The sequence below is a fragment of the Pieris rapae genome, chromosome 21, assembly GCF_905147795.1.
Source record: "Pieris rapae chromosome 21, ilPieRapa1.1, whole genome shotgun sequence".
Lineage (NCBI taxonomy): Eukaryota > Metazoa > Arthropoda > Insecta > Lepidoptera > Pieridae > Pieris > Pieris rapae.
The window spans coordinates 5,879,563-5,901,791 of record NC_059529.1 but is presented as its reverse complement, the minus strand read 5'-3'; the positions used below and the strand labels follow the sequence as shown (position 1 = coordinate 5,901,791).

Below are 22,229 nucleotides of genomic sequence, written 5' to 3'. Positions count from 1 at the left end.
TCCATTCATGAAAATGTATTAATTTTTTTTTCGAATTTGAAGTCATTGTTTATAAAACTATTTAGTAAAGTATTCGGTAGCATTAACAAATCTTGAGAATAAGCATTACAAACTATTGCGGCCATAATGGTTGCTAATATCCGTCGTAAGGCTAAATCTGTTTTTAATTTTATTATAATAGTAGTAGATTATATACACTTTTCTATGTAAAAACTAGCTTATCTCCACAGATTCACCCGCTTTAAAATATATGCACATAAATGCGACGGTTATAACTATCAATTAAATGAAATGACGCAAATGATTTTAGTCAAAATTAAATATATTATTTTAAAAGTCAGGTCATATGGATTAATATATATATATATATACAATTTGGTAACGATAAAAAACATTATTTTCAGTCAAATGCTGGCTGTTTAATCTTGTTTTTGTTAAAGTCTTACATTATGTTATAAGTTGTAGTGAGACTGTATAAGCTTCCTCGATAAATAGATTATCCAACATAGAAATATGGTTTTAATTAGAACCAGTAGTTTCCACGAGTAATTATAGCATATACATTCATTAATCAGTAAATAATTATGGTGCCTTTCACTGTATAAATCAATAATGCCAATATTGTAACAATAAGGAAACTTTGCGGAAACATTTTCCGAACTTACAATAAATTATACAGGTCGTTCGGTTCACTGGCTTGACTTCCGACCTTTTTGTTTCCAAGAGGAGTGAAGATTAGGTAGAGATCGTTATTATTTCTTGCTACAGATTCCATGTCACTGTTTTTCGCGTATCACCACTATGAGGAATTTGCTGCCCGTCGGGGTATATCTGAACTAACATTGAATTTTCTTCACGAAAACCGACTTCTAAAAGATTTGGACGATGGTGTCTGTATTATAAATAAAAAAAATAAGACAAGACAAGTCAGCATAGAAAAATCGCAATGAAAAGGCAACACTTGAGTTTTATTGAAAAGTACGCATGAGAGTGACAAGGACAAATAATAGGTATCTAATATCTATGGTTCGTTTGAGGATTTAGTTTATATTTACATCGTATTTCTATTTTTATATTATGTAGTTTTTTTCTTTAACGTACGAGCTCCCTTAGACACAATATCTATTAGTTCACTGCCAGGATTCAAATTTGCGACCACAATTTTGAAAATCACGCAATACTGACTGACCTCAAAGTAATAATAAAGTGTGATAGTAATTAATATTAATAATAATAACATTTATTTATATAAATGAAAATTAGGGATGCAAATGCGCAAACGGCAAAAATCAGTTTCTTCCAGATGTTAATGTATGTTCGATAGAAGCCAAGATGAAAAGTGTGTATTTTTTGCTAAAACATTAAATAAATTACGCCATTAGTATGATTTTAATAAACCAGTCAGCTCTATTAAACTTGTGTAGACACCAAACACCAAGGGAATAAAGTTTTGATGGAAAAATATATTAATTAAACGCCGCGAATATGTCGGCAAGCGGCTCATCAAAAATGTATAGAATTCCAATAATTTGCATAAAATTCATTTTATTGCCTCGAAAGACAAACAGAATGGTATATTAGCTGGTGAAATGGATTCAGTGATGCGGTGTGAGGATCGTCTAAGCAAGGAAACTTTTTGAATCTGTTAAGTAGATTTGACTTGCGTAGAATTAGACTTAATATTGCGTTGTTTTTATTATTTATAATAACTATATTTCACTGTTGACTTTTATAACTTATATCAATAAATGTTGCAAAATATAACATATCGGCAGTATAGACAACTTTATATGATCGCAAAGTTTGTTTATAGTAGATATTTAATTATAATTATATTATATAATTTTTATCATTATCGTATTCGCTGAAAGGAAATTGTATATCTTGTAGGTTCGTCTAGCTTCAAGGCAAATTCTTGCTTATTTTTATTGATAAGGTAATGAAGGTCTTTTTTCTGACTTTTTAAAAAGCAAACGGTATCACTTAATATCTGGTGAGCCCGATATTAGGGGACCACACTCAGGCTCGCAAGTGCCTGGCCGGCCCTTAAAAAATCGGTGCGCTTTTTTCTTGAAGGACACTAAATTGGTTCAGTAATACTTTAATGGGCAGTTGGTTCCACACTGGTGGTGCGCAGGAAAAACTGACATTCAAAGTCAGGCTTGGTCAACACTAAGCCTCGGAGGCGATTTCAAGTATCGAAACTTCGCTAACTTTGCATATGATTGGCCATAAATTATAAACAAACTAGTTGATACAATACAAATATTTCTAGGGTGTTCTAATGAGCTTTAGGTTTTTTTTAACAGATTTTAATGATTTGTTTGACACTCAAGACGACAAAGCTTGTTAACAAGTTCGTAATGTCGAGTCTGCATTCGTTAGCCGCCATTAAATATTCAACAACTCTGTTTCGATCGCGTCTAAAGCTATTTTCGAAAAAGTATGAATATGCGAGAGGTGTGTCTATTTTATACATTAGAGTCACTTTATTCAGAGGTGACTATGAATTGTTTGGAAAAACTTATTTTTTTATAACATGATGCGGTCAAAAACGTTTACGAAGACATCGTTTAGAACAACATACCGGTTATATTGACCAAAATCAAAGGTCCCGGCTGAATTATATTGCATGAGGTTCTTAATAATAACGTCAACGACTGTCGGTTTTTACGACCAAAGATGTCAATTCTATGTCGTTATAACAGATTTTGATAGTATTGTGTATTTCATAAATATTTTATTTCTACTGTAAGGATAATGGTAAATAAATAAATAAGCATAATTAATTTACGAGGTAACTAACTTTTTTTTTGTAAAACAGGGGCCGAACATGGCTCAATGCCAGAAGGCTTGCGAGTGCATTACCGGCCTTATAAGAATTGATTCGCTCTTTTCTTGGCCCTAAGTCGAATTAGTTCACTATAAATAATAGACGCAAGGCGACTTTCTCAAGTCCTAATAATAAGTGCGTTGCCGGCCTTTAGAGAATTGGTACGTTCTTGAATGAAGTCGAATTGGACAGCATTTTAAGTAAATTGTGTTTAAATGGTATTTTAACAAATTCATAGTTAATTAAATCAATCAATTTTTTCATTCATCAGCCTATTTTTAATCCCCTTATACATTAAATGTGCCGGAACACTTCATTCCTACGCAAAACTTGTGCTTGAATGTGTGTGTATGTATAAGACATATTGTCAATCACGAGTATCCACTTCTCACAGACAGATTCATTGATTGTTTTACATTTGTTTCAGATGCTGAATCGGACGTTCAAATATATAGTAATAAGAGCTTATCTAAACGAAAGTACAAAAATTCTCAACGTTTACTTTAAATTTCTCGCGAGAAAATGCTCGTTTCTCTCATAAAGCATTGGTATCTGGGGTAGTCTGGGGGTAAACATGTGTGATAAGGAGGAAGTAAGGAGCGAGGCGGGCCCAGAGGTCACTCCGAAGCGACTCTGCTGGCCCAAACCCCCGCCGGCCCCTTTACCAGACACCAGGGGACTGTGTTGTGCAAAACTTTTAAGGAAAAGTGGAAAGGCGAAAAAGGTAAGCCCATACATTATTGATGAACTTTCAATTGTTTTAAGGTACTGTTTTTAAATTGAAATAGACTAATCTTTAGTCTGTGGCGCTGGGGTCGTCAATAATATTGTCTATAGTCTATGCGAGTACACTTTTGATATGTTATTTCAGTGTATTAAAGACTGATTGAATTATGTTTTTAACTTTTACTTTTTTTGGACAGGGAGTAATTTAATTATAAAATTTGGTTTGTTTATATCCAAATTAGTTTTGACTTATATAATAACATAAAATACTGACTTCTATATACGATCATTTATTTACAATTATTTTTAAATAGGTAATTTTGAAATAGGAACTTTTGAAGTGGACGTTATCGGAAAGTTTACAATGCCACCGGAAGTCGGAACTAACTAAGATCCCATATTTCAAGGTAGAGCGCGCATAAGCCTTATAATCAAAGTTTGGACCGAATTTCGGTCACAGCGGTTGACTAGTGACATTGCATCGAATCAGGCAAATTGGAGAATATTTGGTTGTAATTTGAAATTAGTTACAAATTCAGAAGTTACAATGTACCATCAGCAGAATATGCTAAACTTCACATCCATGTGATTTTTTAATATAAATGTGTCTTCACTAAAACATCGTGGAACATTACGATCTAGTCTTAAGACTAATAAATAATTTAAGTCTAACATAATTTACTAAAAATAATATATATAAAAAATAAAAATATATATTATTTATATAAATATATATAAATAATATATATATATTTAATAATTTACTGGCAGCTACCTCGCACAAAGAATTAGTCTAGCTATTCAAAGGGGAAACGCTGCTAGTATCTTCGGAACCTTGCCTAAAGGGACTCCTTTTAATAATATTTTTTAATTATTAAATTTTAAGGTTAGTTATTAGATATATTTTTAGTTTGTAATTGTATATTAATATAATTAAATGTATTTTATTTACTAATAAGGATTGTTATCATCAGATAGTGTCCACACTACTAACAGTCTATTTAAGGGAAGTCTCTCTGTTCTTGTGTTCTATTGAGTCTTGTTATAGTGTGATTAATGAGGAGGCCAAAGAACTATTGGTTATAGAATCACATCTGTATGTGAATCTCTTCGTGGGAGTAACTCGTTTCGGAGGCAAAACACCTTTGGGTGGCGTCAGTATCTGACATACCGTTGACTTTTATTTATTTATTTAATAATAAGTAATCAACAGCTACTTAACACATATTATTATACAAAACACAAATACAATACACAAAGCCAAAACAGATTACACAGATTAAATAAAAAACAGAAAACAAGAATTAAAAGATAAGGTGTCATTAAAAAGAAAAACAAAAGAATAAAATTAAAAACTGGAAAATTAAAAAAAAGCAACAAATTATACTAAGAATTTATTAATATCTACTACTTAAAAAAAAACTGCTACTTAAAAAAATCGGAGTCTTCCCGCTTCTCCAGGTACTTCTTCACATCTCTCTTCTTGGGGTAGAGTATCAATATCAATTTTGGTATTCAAAATTCTTTTCTTAGCCCACAGTCCCCGCGTCAAGCTGGATTCTTGATGCGGGCCTGCGTAAGTGCATTTTCACCTCATTCAAAAAAAATATATATGGACACACACAAGTTCACCCTTAAAACTACGTAAGCATATACATAGACATAGACATATTATTTATTACAAACAAAAGACACACACATAAATACACAACACAGCAGTAATCAAAGAGAAAAATTTAAATAAAAGATATAAAGAGAGGTATATTATTTTTTCCCTTTCCCCTTCGGTCCGTCTCAAGCATATATTGCGTGTGTGCTGTGTCTGTATATGGCCCTGGCTCAGCATTATGCTGAGGAGCAGAGTGTTCCACAGCGCTGGTCATTCTGCCAGAGACCACATCAGCTAGTTTGCGCCTATACTATTGTAAGTCATTTCATAATAAACATCGCGTAAAGTTTGATCGACGAAATTGTTTGAAAGTTTCTTACGAGGTCTACATATTTTATTTGATAAACAACAAATAACTGCCTCGTCTGATTGTACATTTCGTATTGCAAATAGGCTTGGATGAAGTTGAGATCAAATTAGTTTCTGCTGACAACGCCCACTTCTTCGAGTTTGATTAACCGCCCCGAGCCAAACGAAATACAAAACAGAACAACAATATGTATTTATTTTTAAACTGTCTATTTTAAGTCTTTCGCCTCTGAGGCTATTATCACACATGACATGGGATTTTCGTTCCGATGAAAAAATTAAGGTAAAAAGGCTAATGAAAAAGGGCGTTAAAATTTATACGGTACATATACAGTATTTGTGCCATTAAAAAAGTATTATAAAGTTACATTATAATTAGAGCTTACAAATTCTTAAAAGGCCTGCAACGCACTCGCGAGCCCTCTAGCATCGAGAGCGTCCATGGGCGGCAGTATCACTTAACATCAGGTGAGCCCCCGTGTGTTCTTTAAAAAAAAAAAAACATTATTACCAATTTTGAAAAGGTCGGCAACACACTCGCGAGCTTTTTGGCAAAGTGAGTGTTCATGAAAGTTTCTCGTTTGGAAGCAAAGCACTTTTTGGTTCGTAGAACCAGCGGAGTCAGTGAGTGAGTTTCCTCTCTCGAGCTCTTTTACCGACTTACATGTAAAAAATGTTTGCGATAAATAAATAACGAATGAAGCCTTTATTGTCAGACCATTATACAAATAAAATAAGCTTCATTAGACGAAATATGTATTGGGAAAATTTTATTTGGCAATCAGTTTTGTGGTCATGTTATCCATTGGCATAGGCCTCCTCTGTTCCTGTCTTGCGATAATGTTTGTTAATACAATCCTTTAAATATAATATCAAAGAATTATTATTAAATCAGTTTTTGTTGAATATTAATTTCTCGCATGTTCTCTCTGTTAAATATTTCATTACATGCTGATAAAAACAAAAGAAGATCTATACTGCTGTAGAATTGTAGTAGTCTATAACTATATTTTAGTTAGCAACAATAATGACCAAGCAATTCATAGCTAATTAGAGATGAGAGTTAATTGTACACAATTATAGAGACGGCTTAGTTAACATAATATGGTTTACAAGATTTGTTACTTAGAATCGGGTGAAATCCTCCCTAATAAGTAATTATACTGTATTATGTGAATATAGTTATACATAACTCTTATCCCTAAGGTCCTAGATTAGTTCCCCGGGTCTGCACCAATGGACATTATAGGCGCACATTTAACACTCGTGGTCGTGGTACGGTGAAGGAAAACATCTTGAGGAAACCAGATTTAGACCCAAAAAGTTAACGTGCTTCAGGCACTTCATGCTGATCATCTACCTAGGTAACACCGAAAATGTTTAGAACTGGCCAGTTTCTAACATTGCGAATGAAAACTTTTTTTGAATTTCAATGTAAAAACTCTTTGGTAACCATTTGCATTCATTTGTCATTTGTTTTTATGAAAAGGTGGCAAATCTAAAACTCTTGTTTATTTTATTTATTATTTATTTATTATGATTACTCAACAACAAAGCTATGATAAATACTATCATATGTATATATATATGGCTACGATTAGCATTTATTAATAAATCCCCATCTGGTGCCCACTATTTACAATTGGTTCAACGAGTTTAAGTGTGGACGTAGCAATCTCAATGATGATCAGCGTGAGGGACGTCCTTTAACAGCGACTACTGAAGATAACATTAGTGCTGTGCGACGCATGATAGAGGAAGATGACCTATCAGCAGATACGGGCAAGCCTAGGCATTGGTTAGAGTCAAGTTGAAAAAATATTTATGTAGAAAAATACATCAACACGAAACGGATACAGAAATCTGAAGCCCTGACATATTGTTATTTTTCCTTCATCACAGCGTTAACAATTAGAGCAGTATAGTTTAAATAGTGCAATCAAATTGATTTAGCTTTTAGTGTTCTAACAACACAACGTTTTAATAAGACGTAAATTCAAAAACTCCAACCCTGATGTTCGATGTAAATTGAGTAATCTTTTCATGTGCATATTACTAATATTTATTTAATTATTATTAATACTTCATCGCAAAACCAGGTCACCCAAAAATCCTACTCGCCAGGTATAAAAATATCCTAACATAAACTTAAGCTTAAACATTATTTATATACCTACTATACTATATACTAGCTATAGAATATCACCGTTTCGATCGAAGTAACGCGTACACCGTAGCTTCGTCGTTTTGAAATGATGCGAAATAGTTCAGGCAATCGAAGGTATCAATAAATGATAGTCGACTAAAAATCCTGCGCATAAATAATGTACTTATGTTGTACTTGTTTAGTACTTAAAGTTATAAGAACTAAATGACATCCTTCATATGGTTTTAATCTAAACAAAAACCGTGTTTACAAACAATAACTAACTTTGACAAAATCGAAAATTATCTTATACCACTATAAAGAGGGTAAAAACTTGATTCTACAGAACCGATTTTGGAAATTCTTTTGTTTATAGAAAACCACGTTATTAGCAAGATTCATATGCTCTATATTCACCCGAAAAATAAAAAGACTTTTTCGTTGTAGTCGGATTTGCAAAGTCGGAAAAAACGGTCGAATAAAAACGTTTCTTACGAATGCCTTAACGATGCGAGATATGTGATTGAGTTCTAGAGAATCCTAACAAAGAAAGTGAAAGGCATGTCTAAATTTTATATTACTGTGTTCGCGATAAACTCAAAAACACGGATTTTATTGCGTTTTTCATCAATACCAAGAATGATACATGAGGAAGGTTTTTGTAAATAACTATATAAGAAGTCGTGGTAAGTAAATAATTTGTGAACAAAATAATTTTACGGATTCTACAACTATTATAGACAGAGAGTCTTTCCTCCAACTTCGATTTTGTTCTTAGGAGTATCTACTCTTAGGACGTGGGGTTCTGTACACAGGCACTAATAAAAGATTTAAGTTGGCGCCTGGCAGATAGTATCGGTGACCCCTCGCTCAACGAATAAATATCACAATGCATCGAGGAAATGCTGATATTAAAGGTACACTGCCACTGGGACCAAAATGAAAAAAAAAGTTTTAATTTTCTTTTTATTAATTTTTAATTATATAATTATTATTTTATTACATAGAATGCTTAAACAATGGATACAAAATAATAGCCAAATCCTCTTTATGGCAAATTTTGGAATATAAATGTTTGAAAATATATATAAAATATATTACTATTTTTATAAAAAAAATCGGATCGCATCCGAATGGTCGGCGAACGTGGCGAGTGCTGAATACTGGAATCCGAGAGGTTCCGAGAGGTTTAGGAGGTAGGGTTGGCAATGCTTTAAAAAATGAACGGAAGGCCACCACGGATCCGAGAGAGCGGCACCGCTAACATGGCCCCACTCCACTCGGATCCGAGAAAAGACCACTTAATATGTTAATTATTTATATGTAGAAAATTACAAATACTGTATATTTCATTGTTATGATAACTAATAAAAATTATATAATATGGACATCCAAAACAACTTTTAAAGTCTCTACATAAAAATTGAAATACCTACTTGTCTCCTCCCTATTTCTTCAGCATTTGATATCTTTAAGCATCTTACATCGCAGACCAGCCTTGAATGAGATAGTATACGATACATTAGTCGAATTGAAATCTCTTTTACGAACTCGGAATTGCAAAATAGCACACAGTTTTCGGTTGCCGTTTGACACAAAGAACCCACTTTGTGTGTTTGTGTGCGGTTTTAGCGAAATAGGTAACATTTAAGATTAAATCATAAAAAGTTAGTTATGGCCTCTGAGATAATGTCCTGGTTTTGATTGCCGGCTAAAAGATATTTGATAGAATGAAAATATGTATTCATAATAACTAAATAACTCTTTTTTAATGTAACGTAATTTTCAAGTTGAATACATGTTGTGTAGTTTTAGGTTTTGTGTTTTTTATAATAATAAATCTTAAATCTGCAAAAGATTAGTATAATTTTCATTTAACATTATAACTTAAAAGTACGGAATAAGAAGGAGTTCCTTTGGAAGTACCTATATAAATAATTATTTATTATATATGTTGACATCAAATTTAACATACTTAGACATACACATCAATTACATTAGAACTCAAGCAATATATCAAAGGAAAACAAAAACTAAACAAACGACCACACAATAAACAAAAAATACTAATATAAATACTAAAAAATTATCATTAAAAATTAATAATAACCTAACAGATAAAAATAACATTATATAAAACAAAATGATAACTTAAATCACATTAAGAGCCCGCAAAACAAAGTTACGATAAGTTGATAAAGTCTTGTAAAACAAATCAATATTTTCATCAATGTTTGTAATAAAGTTGTAAAAGCGAGATGGCCTATTCACTGGACCATTAATCCAATGATAAATCCACAATTTCAGATTGAAAACAATCTCAAAAAAAACCTTCTGCCCGTTTTCCCACTGTTCTAAAAAAAATTGAGATCAGACCGTGACAGTCGATCGATCTCCTATCTGCATCCCAGTAACCAAATCCTACGAATATTAAAGTTAAAATCCTTAGATAGAATATTGGTACAGTTTAACTGTCATTTTCATACAAAGGTCACGACCCGACCTACCATGGATAGCTTGTATCGACAGATGGCTATTACAAACCATAGATTGGGACACTTTTATATATATTTGGATTAAGATTACTATCTCAAATGGTCAATAATGGTTTGAGATAGTTTTTTGGGTTTGAGCGTAAAACTAGCACATAAGCGGGCCGTAGCTACGTATAGAAGACTTTTAGTTTGAGAATGATAATAATACTATCTCAGCTTCCTTAATGGTAATTTATTAGGAAGCTAAATGCTATGTGGATACAATTCTTCACTGTTGAATATCTAAGTACGCTCATTAGTAGTTGTAAAGTATTCATTAAATATAAGCGTGGTATTTGTAAGACAGTAAATTGTGGGGAAAACAGTTGCGCTGAGAGCAATAATTTACCTTGAGTGGCGTTTAAACGATCCGTTCACGGTAAATACAGTGTTAATACGTCAGATAAGTTTGAGAGTAATAAATAGTGGCGTTATAACCCCTCATGACTCCAATTTCTGCATGTTTATAGCTGGTCAGTTTTATGAGGCTGACACATCGATTTTTGCTTCATAGTAAAACCAGTGGCGTTACCAACTTTTTTAGTGGCCATATTTGGATTTTTTGGTGATATGTTTGTTTAGGCAAGTAGATAATCAGCCTGTGCCTGATATACTGACGACTTTTTGGTTTAAGGCATAGTCCGTTCATGGTCAACCGGGATTTGACCTTATGAAAGTCGTACACTGAAGCCACTAGGCGATCACAACAGTGTTTCTTATTTTAAAATCAGTTTAATTGCAGTATTTACAATTTTCTTAACCTTCAAAGTAATAATAGAAATAATTTAATAAATTGAAAATCTACTCTCGAACCAAAAATAATGTATAACAATTGATTATTACCAGTTTTCTCTTTTAATTTTTTTTTCTTTTCCATATGGATTATCGGTGATTAAAAATCGTGTTAAATACCATAAAACTCGAAAAAACCTTTTGAGTGGAAATTGTTTAAGATACATTTCGGCGATCACATTGTTTAGATTGTTCAAGTTCGAGAAAATGTTCTGTATAGTCTATAAATTGTCTAGATAATGTAGCATGTTGGAAGTTCTTGCTGCTTAGTTCAAAACTCTTTCTTCTAACTTCATTTTAAGTTCACACATCTGGTGCGGTTTCGTGTTGTACATGGCGAATTTAAAGTATAATTTGGCGGTAAAAAATGTATACATAAACATAGTTATAGACAAAATCGTCTATAGACTTTAGAGCACAAATAGACGACTTAAACGCCTCCCTGATTTTTGCATCTGTATTGGTTTTTTTATATTGCCAAGTAGAAGCAGCGTACCTGTCAACGAAGTGTGGAGGAAGGTGCTATCTAAAGGGAGGATGCTCTAAGATGATGCCCAGTCTATCGGCCCGAAAGCCGAAGAGAAGTTGTAATAATAATTGCGCATAAAATCCAATCACTAGTAAAATTTCAAAGTCAAAATCTGCGATGGCCACAATATGTTTAAAACTTAAATTATATATTTGTTATTGATATGATCAGTGTAAGATGATTATCCTAACGACATCTTACACTGATCATATAATAAATAATAACGTAATAACTTAAGACAGAAGTTTTTTTAAGTATGGACTGAATAAACTGTCTTAATATTAAATAGTTCTCACTTTTTACGATAGAAGAACTGAGTTGCAAGACTTGCTTTTTTTTACAAATTATGTTTTTGATTGATTAATCTCTGTAGTATACATAAATTCAAAATTAAAGTTTATAGACGCGCAATAAAAAATGTTTGATCAAAATTAGTATAAAATGAATATGCACTTGTCTACTCGCTAATACTTTATTACGGGATTAATTTAATAGTACAGTCAGTTACACTAAATCTAGGTCACATTGCTTAATCCTCCTGAAGCCACCGCTTGACCTCCCACGATAAATAGCACTACAGACCAAATCGTTTATTTAACGTATAATTTAGTTTTAATTACATTTTACTCTGTAATTTCAGATTAAAATTTCTTCAGATTACGAATCAGCTTCATATCTGTTCCACAAAATATTATTGCCATACATCAGAAACTAGTCGAAGTATGTACTAATAAAAGATAACTGACTAGCGAACTGAAGACTGAGGCAATGGGTTTGAGAGATGAGGCAATCATCTTTTTTCTTAGACTTCTTCCTTTCTTTACCGTAGTTGGACGATCCTCGAAAGGATAGGACACCCACTGAGCTGATTGTCTTTTGGTTTCGAGTTCGTTGCAATTTAAATTTGGTTGTAAATGTAAATTAAGAAATAATTTAACTTTTAAAGAAAAACACTTTTTTAACGGATTATAGATATGTATTATTATATTTAAACTTATAATTATTTGTACATAATTTTAAATTTAAACCGACGTTTCGCGTGCTTTACAGCGTGCGTGGTCACGGTGACTGAAGACAAAGGTGTTAAATGTCAAAAAGTATTACAGCTGCAGAAAATGTTGTGTTATCTGTATTTATTTCCCCGGAGTTGGTATCGACTAATTAATAATTTAACTTCCTTTCTGACGTTCATAAGTGTATTTTTTTTTTCATTTAATTTCTTCTTATCCAGTCTTTCTTATTGTTTTGTGAAAATTGTTGACAGTAGTAATACTAAGATGTTCTTATTAATTATTGTGTGTCCCTTAAAATCTGTGTAAATAATATAAAAAAAATTACCTGTGGATATTCTCGACATTGCCAAATATTAAATATGTTAGCTAAAAGGAAGCGCATAATTAAAAATCATGTGGTTATTAATTCACATAGGGATTTTATGAGAAACATTAATAAAATCGCATGAACATAATATAACGTTAGTTTTGTTCTTGTTGAGAAAAGGAAATATCTTTATGTTTAAATCTGATTCTGGTTCTAGGCATGCTCATTAATTCTTGTCAGGTTACTCGAAGGTTCTTAGCAATGAGGTCCGGGAGTAACACGTAGTTTAGTAATCAGTAAGTCAAAGCGTTTTCAAATACAGCTTTTACATAAAAATATGTTTATAATAATAACGCGTGTTTTTCCAATTATTTTTAAATAACTGTCCTACCATTTAATATTTACAGTAAACAAATGGGCGTCATATACAGGCAAAATAAAAAATCACAAAAATGATAAACGAATTGTAAGAAATGAAAGAGACAAGCTAAACTATTAATATGTAATAATACGCCTGCCTCGTGGACGCGTTCATCCACGACCAATTTAAAAAAAAGGCCAAAAATCTCCCAATTAGAATTTTAATCTATATACCAAGGTGTAATGGCGACCTAATGAATAGAAAATAGCTTAATAAATAATATATTGAAGTCACAAAAATCAAAATACATGACTTATTATTGTAAGCTTAATTTAACATTCATATAGACTATATTCAAAACAAAACAACACATAGAAAACTCTTTCGTTGGATATTTAGATTTATCTAATCTGTGGATATAATTCTCTTTTGCTATTACTTATTCCTAACATTCATTGGTGAAGGATATTTAAAAAGAATGGTTGTGTCGCTTGGATATTGTGTTATCTGATTTTAAGCGATATCGCCCATAGACAATATCTGGGCCGTTTATTTTATTGCCAGAAGGCTCCCAAGTGCTTTACCGCGCTTTTTTGGATTAGTAAACTCTTTGTGAAATTTATTTGATAGCGAAAAAGATTACATATATAGGCCATAATACATATTTGCAAGTATGTATTATTGCCTATATGTAGTCTTTTTCGCTATTTGCAAATATGTATTATTATTATTAATGTATGGAAAATATTGTATAGAAAATATTGGACAAATATATTTTTAACTTAATGTTTTTACAAGAAATATAATTTTTTCACTTTCATTTAATCACTTGATATTTCAGCCGTCAACTTCACAAATTCAATTTGATTTCCAGACAGACGAAAAAAAGAATTCTGTGATCGTCATACATAAAGTACTCGACGTGTAAAATCAATACCTCTATCTATATCTATGGACGAGGCTAGAATAAAAAGCGTTGTGGGCTGACACAGAGTATAACACACAAAAAAACGCTCCAAGATTCAATTTCAGGTATCAATTCATTTCAGGTTTAAATTTCATCTTGACTTCGTTTTATCGTAATATTAAGTTTTTGATGTGGCATTTATGGTATATATTAAATGTATTTATCAATTCCCTATATTTAAATTAATTTTGTTTTGTTTCATTATTTATATGAGTTTTAAATTAAAATTTATTATAAAATTATTAAAAAAATATTATATTAATATAATATTAAAATATTATATAATATTATAATATTATATTAAAAAAATATTTTAGCCTATATACATTATCTCAATGTATGAATTATTATTCTATGATCTATTTATATTATATAAATCTTCAAATAAAAGAAAACCGCAGAATTAGACATGAAGCTAGCAGGTAGTGACTGTTTGGGCGTTTTTTTTAATTCTAAACGAACTACTGTGAAATCGATTATCTGTGGGGTCTTCCCTGGGAGATACGACATCCAATAGTTTAAAGAAAGAGCATACTCCTCCCTGAAAGCCTCAAAATTGGTGTCCATGGGCTGCGATTCCTGCCCTTCTTATGGTCTAATTGGTGCATATTTACTTATTTCCAATGTAAACTTATTAATTTATTAAAAATTAAAAGGATTTATTTAATTAATTACTATTAATAATGGCCGGTCTCATTACACAGTTAACTATTTTGTACTGGTACATGCAGTTTTAATAAATTATTTATCAATACTATGTGTTGTTTGGCTATAATACTATGTTATGTTTGTACAATTGATATATTAAGGTAAATAGTTTAAATCACCTTGAATGGTTTGTAGTATCTAATGATAAAAATAGGTTGTCTTTGAAGGACTCATTATTATAAATAGGTATCATTAATTGTTTAAAAGTTTATTTTGTATACCTACTGTTCATATCTATCCTGCCTTCGACGCTCTTCGCGCTATTCCCTCGTGGCATTGCCCACTACAATGCTAGACCAAACCCTTTGCGTCTTTGTTGGAGATTAGCTTGTTTAAATCTTAAGAAGGAATACCTCGGAAGTTTGGCTTTCACATAATACCTGTTTAATGCAATCTGTGTTCTATATAGAGTTATCTGTGATTCCTTATTATTATATATCACATGAATAAACTGATTATACTGATAGTTCTGATTCATAATTGTATCGGATACGCGTTTCGGGGTGATATTGTTTTTGAATTCCGAATTTTTAGAGGCGTGCATACTGCATAGTGAGATGATAAAAAACAGAAAAAACAGGTTCGGGATACAACTGAACTTTAATTAGCAATTAGGATTTACAAAGTTTTAGAACATGTTGGCTTATAACAAATGTGTGTCCGCGATGGAGGGTGATACCGAACTGCCATAATATTTGTAATATAGTCCTCTTGATGAGAAATGCTGACTTAACAGAATGTAATAATAATAATGTAATAATAATGTAATGATAATAGTAATAGTCAGCCAGATACAAGGTTGTATTATAACATAATTTTTTGTAAAGTTTAGTAGTTGGTGTGATACTATGTATCATATATTAAATAAATTCCCTCTTCATTATATAGTATTACATTGTATGAGTTTTTCTAAATTCCTACATCCAAATCAACATGCCTACAGCTCAGGCAAATCAACAAAATCATCGCTCACAACGTGTGTCTCACATGGTCAACTCTTTGAAATAATTTAATTATTATTAATTTTTATGAAATTATTTCGATTTATAGACATAGGAGTTTTTATGTTTAATAAATAAAAAGATTACTTAGAGGACTTTTATTTAAAATGTTATGTTTTAACTTTGTTTGATATATAATTTTAAAACATCTGAAAAAACTGCCCGTGCTGAAATCGAATCTGTATGAACTTCCTTAGATGTCTAGTCTAGAAGTTAAAATCACCCAACATTACATTCCTGGATAACTCTGTATACGCCTAATGAATAAATATGGTTGTGGTAGTTATCGATAATTATTCTAACCTAGCATCGAATCCATGCTTTTGTGACCTCTTCTAAATTTCCTTAATAGTCCAGTCAAGAAGTTTAAATCACCTAAAATTGCATACCTTGTGCCTCTGTGTCTATACGACTAATGAATACAGTCATTCTATTATAAGTTTAACGCAAATTTTCTCCTCGGAATATTCTAGACAACAACATATAAAAACCGTGTACCGTAAACATCAAAGCACTCAGTATAAAATCAACAAATGAAAACTACACGAAAAATAAAAGACAATTTACACCACAATGCTCCGAAGAATGTCTTTGGCACGAGTAGGAGAAATTGAAATCACTTTCTGGTACGTGACTTTAAAACCGATCGGAGATCGTAGGATATTTACCTTGCTTTCCTATAAGCTCTATTTCGATTTTTCTAATATCAAATCTATTCATTTATACATGATAGAGACAGCTAAATATCGTTATAATCGTAATCTTTAGACGTATTAGTAGTTAGTCATTAAAAAAACTAATTTGAGCTTAAGATACATTTTGAAATTCGAATATTTCTTAACCTTACTTTACCAAAGGGAAGTTTTTATTTTATTTTAAGAAGCGGAAGATTTTGACATTTTTTTTTTAAATTTTAAGTTAGTTTAGATTCGTTTTTTTCTTTTCATGTGTATACTTAATACTTAGGTTTTCGTATTTTGTATAAGTGTAGTAAGAATATAGGAAACATAAATAATTTCAAGATAATATAGTAAACATTTTTTATATTAATTAAAGTATTATTATAATAAATTTATCTAAACATTTGTAAAAAGTCTACGCTAGAGTCATGAAAAGAGTACGTATTGTTCTTAAAAGATCACATCAGTAAACAGTACTCTTTACCCTATGTCCCTATGGACATGTAGCATAGGGGAATATATAAAGAACACAATTCTAAGTGTCGTCTTTGTCCACAAATAGTTTCTTTCCGAACCAAGAATATTAAAGATAATATATTAACTAAACACGTTTGTGTTAAATATTTGTATACGTAATTTTACAATGCGTGCTTTTTAGATCAAACGATTGTTTTATCCCAGAAAACAAAAGAAAACTTTATCACACGCCGTCGACTGTTTGGGTCTAAGGCAAGCCGGTTACCTTACGACATTTTCTTTTACTGTTCGAGCGAATGTTAAATGCACATATAGGAAGAATGCCATTGGTGCACAGCCGGGGATAGAACCCATGACCTCAGGGGTGAGAGATGTACCCTAAAGCCACTGTTAATATTTTACACACACACACACACAAGGACAAGTACATGCCGGCCCTGACCTTCTCAGGAAGAATCTGGTGTTCGTGACTCTAAGATTAAAGGTAATCATCGATCAAGATAAGAATCGAGACTTAGTACTGTGTCCCACACGTCAAAATGTATTAAATTTTGACATTATTGTTAAAATCTTAAAAAAGCTATAAGACTCACCTAGCCATTAGGCTTACGGCCATTAGGCCAACTTTCACCTGAGTACTTCGAAAAATATATAAGCATTCGTTCGGAAATACGTGAATAGACAAGTGTTTTCACTTTTCACACAGTATTTTTAATAAAGTGAACATTAGGCACTTCTTGTACTTTACTCATCATATTTTTGGAACGAAGTTCCTTATCGCGCGTTGCTTAGGGGCAAAAAAATTAGACGCAAAGTTGTAACTACGAAGCTAGCGTCAACTCTATTATGGAACGGAACTTTTTAGTAAAAAAATGTACATAGGTGCCCATAGGTGACCCTATCTTCAGATTTCTTGTCAAAATGAAACACAATAAAATAATATATAATTATAATTTTAGGCAATCTAATTACTGAAATTGAGCCTACTTAAGTTTATATTACATTATATTTGTTAATAATAAAAAATATTATTATAACTTAAAAAAATATTTTATTACAATTCCTTTACTAATTAATCGTAAGGAACTTAGTTCTATCCGGGTGTCCCTTGACACCTCTCAGTTTTTTTTTAAAATTTTTCCCTTACTAGGGTTGCCTTGTAGATATCGCTTGTGAGAAAGCCGACACTTGCTTGCCTTATCATTAAATATACATATACTTTTTTAAATGTAACGAAGTATGAATAAATAAGTAAAGGTATAATAAATCTAAAACTTCGATTAATCTCTACAATTCAGTCACAGCCATTAAGGCTAGATGTAGTTGGCGTTGAGTAAACACTCCAAATGTCACCCTGTCTCTTTAAGCACCTCTTGTCACGCACCAGATATATATTGAAATTGCTATTGTGTTTCACGTCAAATTAGGTATAGATTTCACACGCTCAGGCTTTATGAGTTAAATAAGGGTTTGTGCTTTTTAAGAGATATAATTGAATTAGCCTAAGGTAGCTCTTCATTTATGAAGGTTGTGTTGGTGACGCTCCACAACTTCCTCCACTGTCCCCGTATTTGGCAAGAATCTGGCCTGATTGATGGTAAGATCTGTAAGGGCCTTTAATTCATCGGAACAGCGAGAAGAGGAACGGCCTCAAGGGCCTCTGGCGCTCTCCACCTTTTCATAACTAAGCATATCTTATATCTTTAAACGAGCAATTCTTTGAGAATTGCTCGTTTCTCGTTATATAATTGGAAAAAGGTGGTGTTTGAGTAGTCCCAATTTAATACTACTTTTTTAAATTGCTTTAACGACACAACAATACTAAAGCTATTCCAGCATATATAATCTATAAATAAAAATACAGAGCAAAGCTCGGCCATCCAGGTACTGTTTAATAACATATATATAGTTTTTTTCACATTCTAAACCTAAAAATTAAGATGGAATTAGAAAACTAAAATAAATATTATAAGTTAGATCCCAGTGTATTTAATATATGTATAGTAAGTTCTTATTGTGACGTTGACCGTTGACATGTGCTTTGACACTTATTGCGCCATGCTTTGCGCCAACTCAAGTCTAAGTTAAAGATGTATTTTGACATATGAGTGGAGAATAATTTACCTGTAGAATTTTATCAATTTTTATTTTAAAACACAAAATAAATAAGCCAGAATTATAAATGAATTTACGTTATCTTAACCAAAATTAGGTTATCCTTGATGAAAATGTTAATGTAACCTAAAAAATATGAAAACTCGAGAGGTTAAATAGGGTTGAGCCTGAGTTATACCCTCGCCTAAAATCGGGCGCTTTTTCGCTTTGCTTTTGTTTTTAAGAAGAAATTAGACATTTTAATATTTATCTTTGCGGACGTAAATAATAAGAGTTTTCCTTTTGGGTTACCTCGGATTTGTTTATTTCATTCATAATTTAATGTTAAATCGGTTTTAGACATGAACATGACAGCGCATTTATGTCTAAAACCTTTTCATTATGATATTTTGTAATTTATTATAAAAGAACTGAAATTTAACATTAAACAAACGACAATTAATACTAAATATTTCAAAAAACTTAATTGTTACTGATGAACAAAGTCAGTCTTCCGTCATCTTTAATTATTTCCTCCATTACATCTCCAATAATAAAAATAAAGCCCATTTAATTTCGAATCATGACAAAAAAGATAGATTATTTTATTTATCTTCTTATAGGTAAATTCAGTACCGTCGGAAATTCGGAACCCCTTCACGGGCAAAGGCTTCCTCAAGCTCTGCCCATCGCTTTCTTTCTCCATTCGCTTCCTGTTACCCTTTCTATTTCTTCTATCCACCTCGATAGGGTGCCCTCTTCTTCTTCTTGGTCCTTTCCGTATCATGCTTTATGCCCCGCCCATTGCCACTTCTGTTTTTGGGCATTTATAACTTTTTTGTTTTTCGTCTTATTTGTTGCTTTTAATTTTATTTCTTTATAGTACGCTACTAGTTTGATTTTTATTTTGTGTTGTAAGTCCACGTTTGGCAGCTATATGAGATTAGGTAACACACAAGTGTACAAGACAATCTTCTATTATAACATGTGTTCTATGGTTAAGTAATAAACATTATCATCCTCATAATTACTGACACAGCTAAAACCCCGAATTTTGGCAAATTATACAGGTAGTTCGCGTTCTTACGAGGCACATGGAACAGTTGTGAGAATCATATCGGTATGCGATATATGGTCTTATCCGTATGGGTGGAGGGATTCTTAGATAAATTAACGACAGCAAATAGAGACTATCTATCCGCCCATTAAGAAGTCTTGCTGACGCCGCCGACACTCTAATGAGTCTAATTTAAAATATTTGCAAGAATCTGCATAACTATCGAAACATTGATAACTTTCATGAACTTATGATTTAAAAGTAATTCAATCAAAGTTGAAGCCATAAATAGAATAGCTATTTTATTTGTCACCTAACAAACAAAACTCAGTTTATTACTAGATGCATTTTCTTTCATTACGACGTTCGCCTGTCAAATAAGTTCAATTACATTTCCACCGCGTGTTCGTGTCAAATAAAGTCTGTACTTTTAAGAAAATTGTTTATTGTAAAATTGTAAGTTAGTTTGTTAGCTCGCTAGAGGCTTCTTCAAATACAATGTTATTTATTTATTGTTTTTATATATTAAAAGTCTTATTTGGCTGTCGCAGTCTGTGTATTTGGTGGTAGTTTATGTATACATTTACAATTTCCTTGTAAGCTTGAATTCTTTGCCATGAAAAAGGTGGAGGGTTTCTTGCCATTTTATCTCGCCCTCGCCTTCGATTTGGGAACTAGTGGATAATATATGTTTGCTCCTTTTTTAATATTTACATTCATTGTACATCATCTATGAGTAGATACATTTTGCTTTGATTTGTGAATTATATATTATTGACAACGAAATATAGACTTGGGGACTTGACTTACGACCTTCTGGATTTGGGAGATGCCGTGTTCCCGCACCGTTCGAGAACTTACCTAGAACAAAAAAGGGCCGGCAACTCACTCGCGAGCACTCTGCCATTGAGCCATCCATGGGCGGCGGTATCACTTAACATCAGGTGAGCCTCCTGCCCGTTTGCCCCCTAAATAAAAGGAAACAAATCTATCCTCTAAGCTGTAGCCACTAGGTCAACATTGAACACTCAAGAACGCTCATATGTGATTTAATTAAAAGTTGTCATAAAAAAGTTACGGGCGTTAATTCTTTGTTTCCTTTCGCATGATTATCAGATCATGGACAGGATTCATGAACGCGTCTAAGTTGAATTAACAGTGAAGTCTTAAAAATACTGTTATTCAAATATTTGTTTTAAGAAATTTAACTTGAAAAGAGCACGAAACGCTGCGGGCATTATCTAGTTTCTTGCGCACAACGGAGCAATCACAGACTACAAAGTTCATTAATTTCAAGCGAGAAGTGTGAACCCTCAATCCCACAGACAAAGCGACAATTAATTGCACTAAAAGCGTGGATCACTGTAATGAAATGCATCCTTTTATTGATTTTTGTTATTGTTTCTGTCTTATATTATAATAGTTTTATACAAAATATTATAAATAGATCGTTTATTTGCAAAGAAAGTGGTACATTCAGATTGATACATTATAAAAATACGCATAATCAATCATAATGTTGATTAAATGTTGTCATTATGTTCTAAATACGCGCCCACGCTAAAGGCACCTTGCGATTAAACTAAATTAAAGATGCCTTTTAACTAATTTAATAATAAATATAAAAAGAGAGTATCGTATCCCTTTTATTCCACTAAATCGTTGCACATCTTCATGACGTTACAAAAAATCTTTAACCCCTTGTGCCTAAAAATGTTTACGTTATCCATCCACCATCACCATTTTCTAATATCAGCCTGCCCAGCCACTATTCACACCTCATCTATAACCAATAAAGTACTTGGATATACAGTATCGGTTCGATGCTATCCTATGCGTTTTAGTCGAAGAAAAGGGATAGAGCGATTGAGACCAATTGAGAAAGAGTGAGAAGAGGAGATAGAATCAGCTTCCAATCTTTCTTGAGGGTCTCAGTCGGGGCACTCATGACAGGGACTATTTGTCGTGCTAATGTTAATAATGTGTAGGAGTATTATATATATATATATATGTGTGTTAGAGTCGG

General features: G+C 32.2%; 1 protein-coding gene across 1 annotated transcript in view; it reads left to right on the top strand.

Annotated features, from left to right (window-relative positions):
• Positions 1 to 3,407: 3,407 nt before the first annotated feature.
• LOC111003878 overlaps positions 3,408 to 22,229 on the top strand; it is a 48,289-nt gene continuing 29,467 nt past the window's right edge. Inside the window, exon 1 of the mRNA XM_022274624.2 lies at positions 3,408 to 3,557. Coding sequence (XP_022130316.1) covers positions 3,408 to 3,557 — 150 coding nt within the window. The remainder of the gene's footprint in view (positions 3,558 to 22,229) is intronic.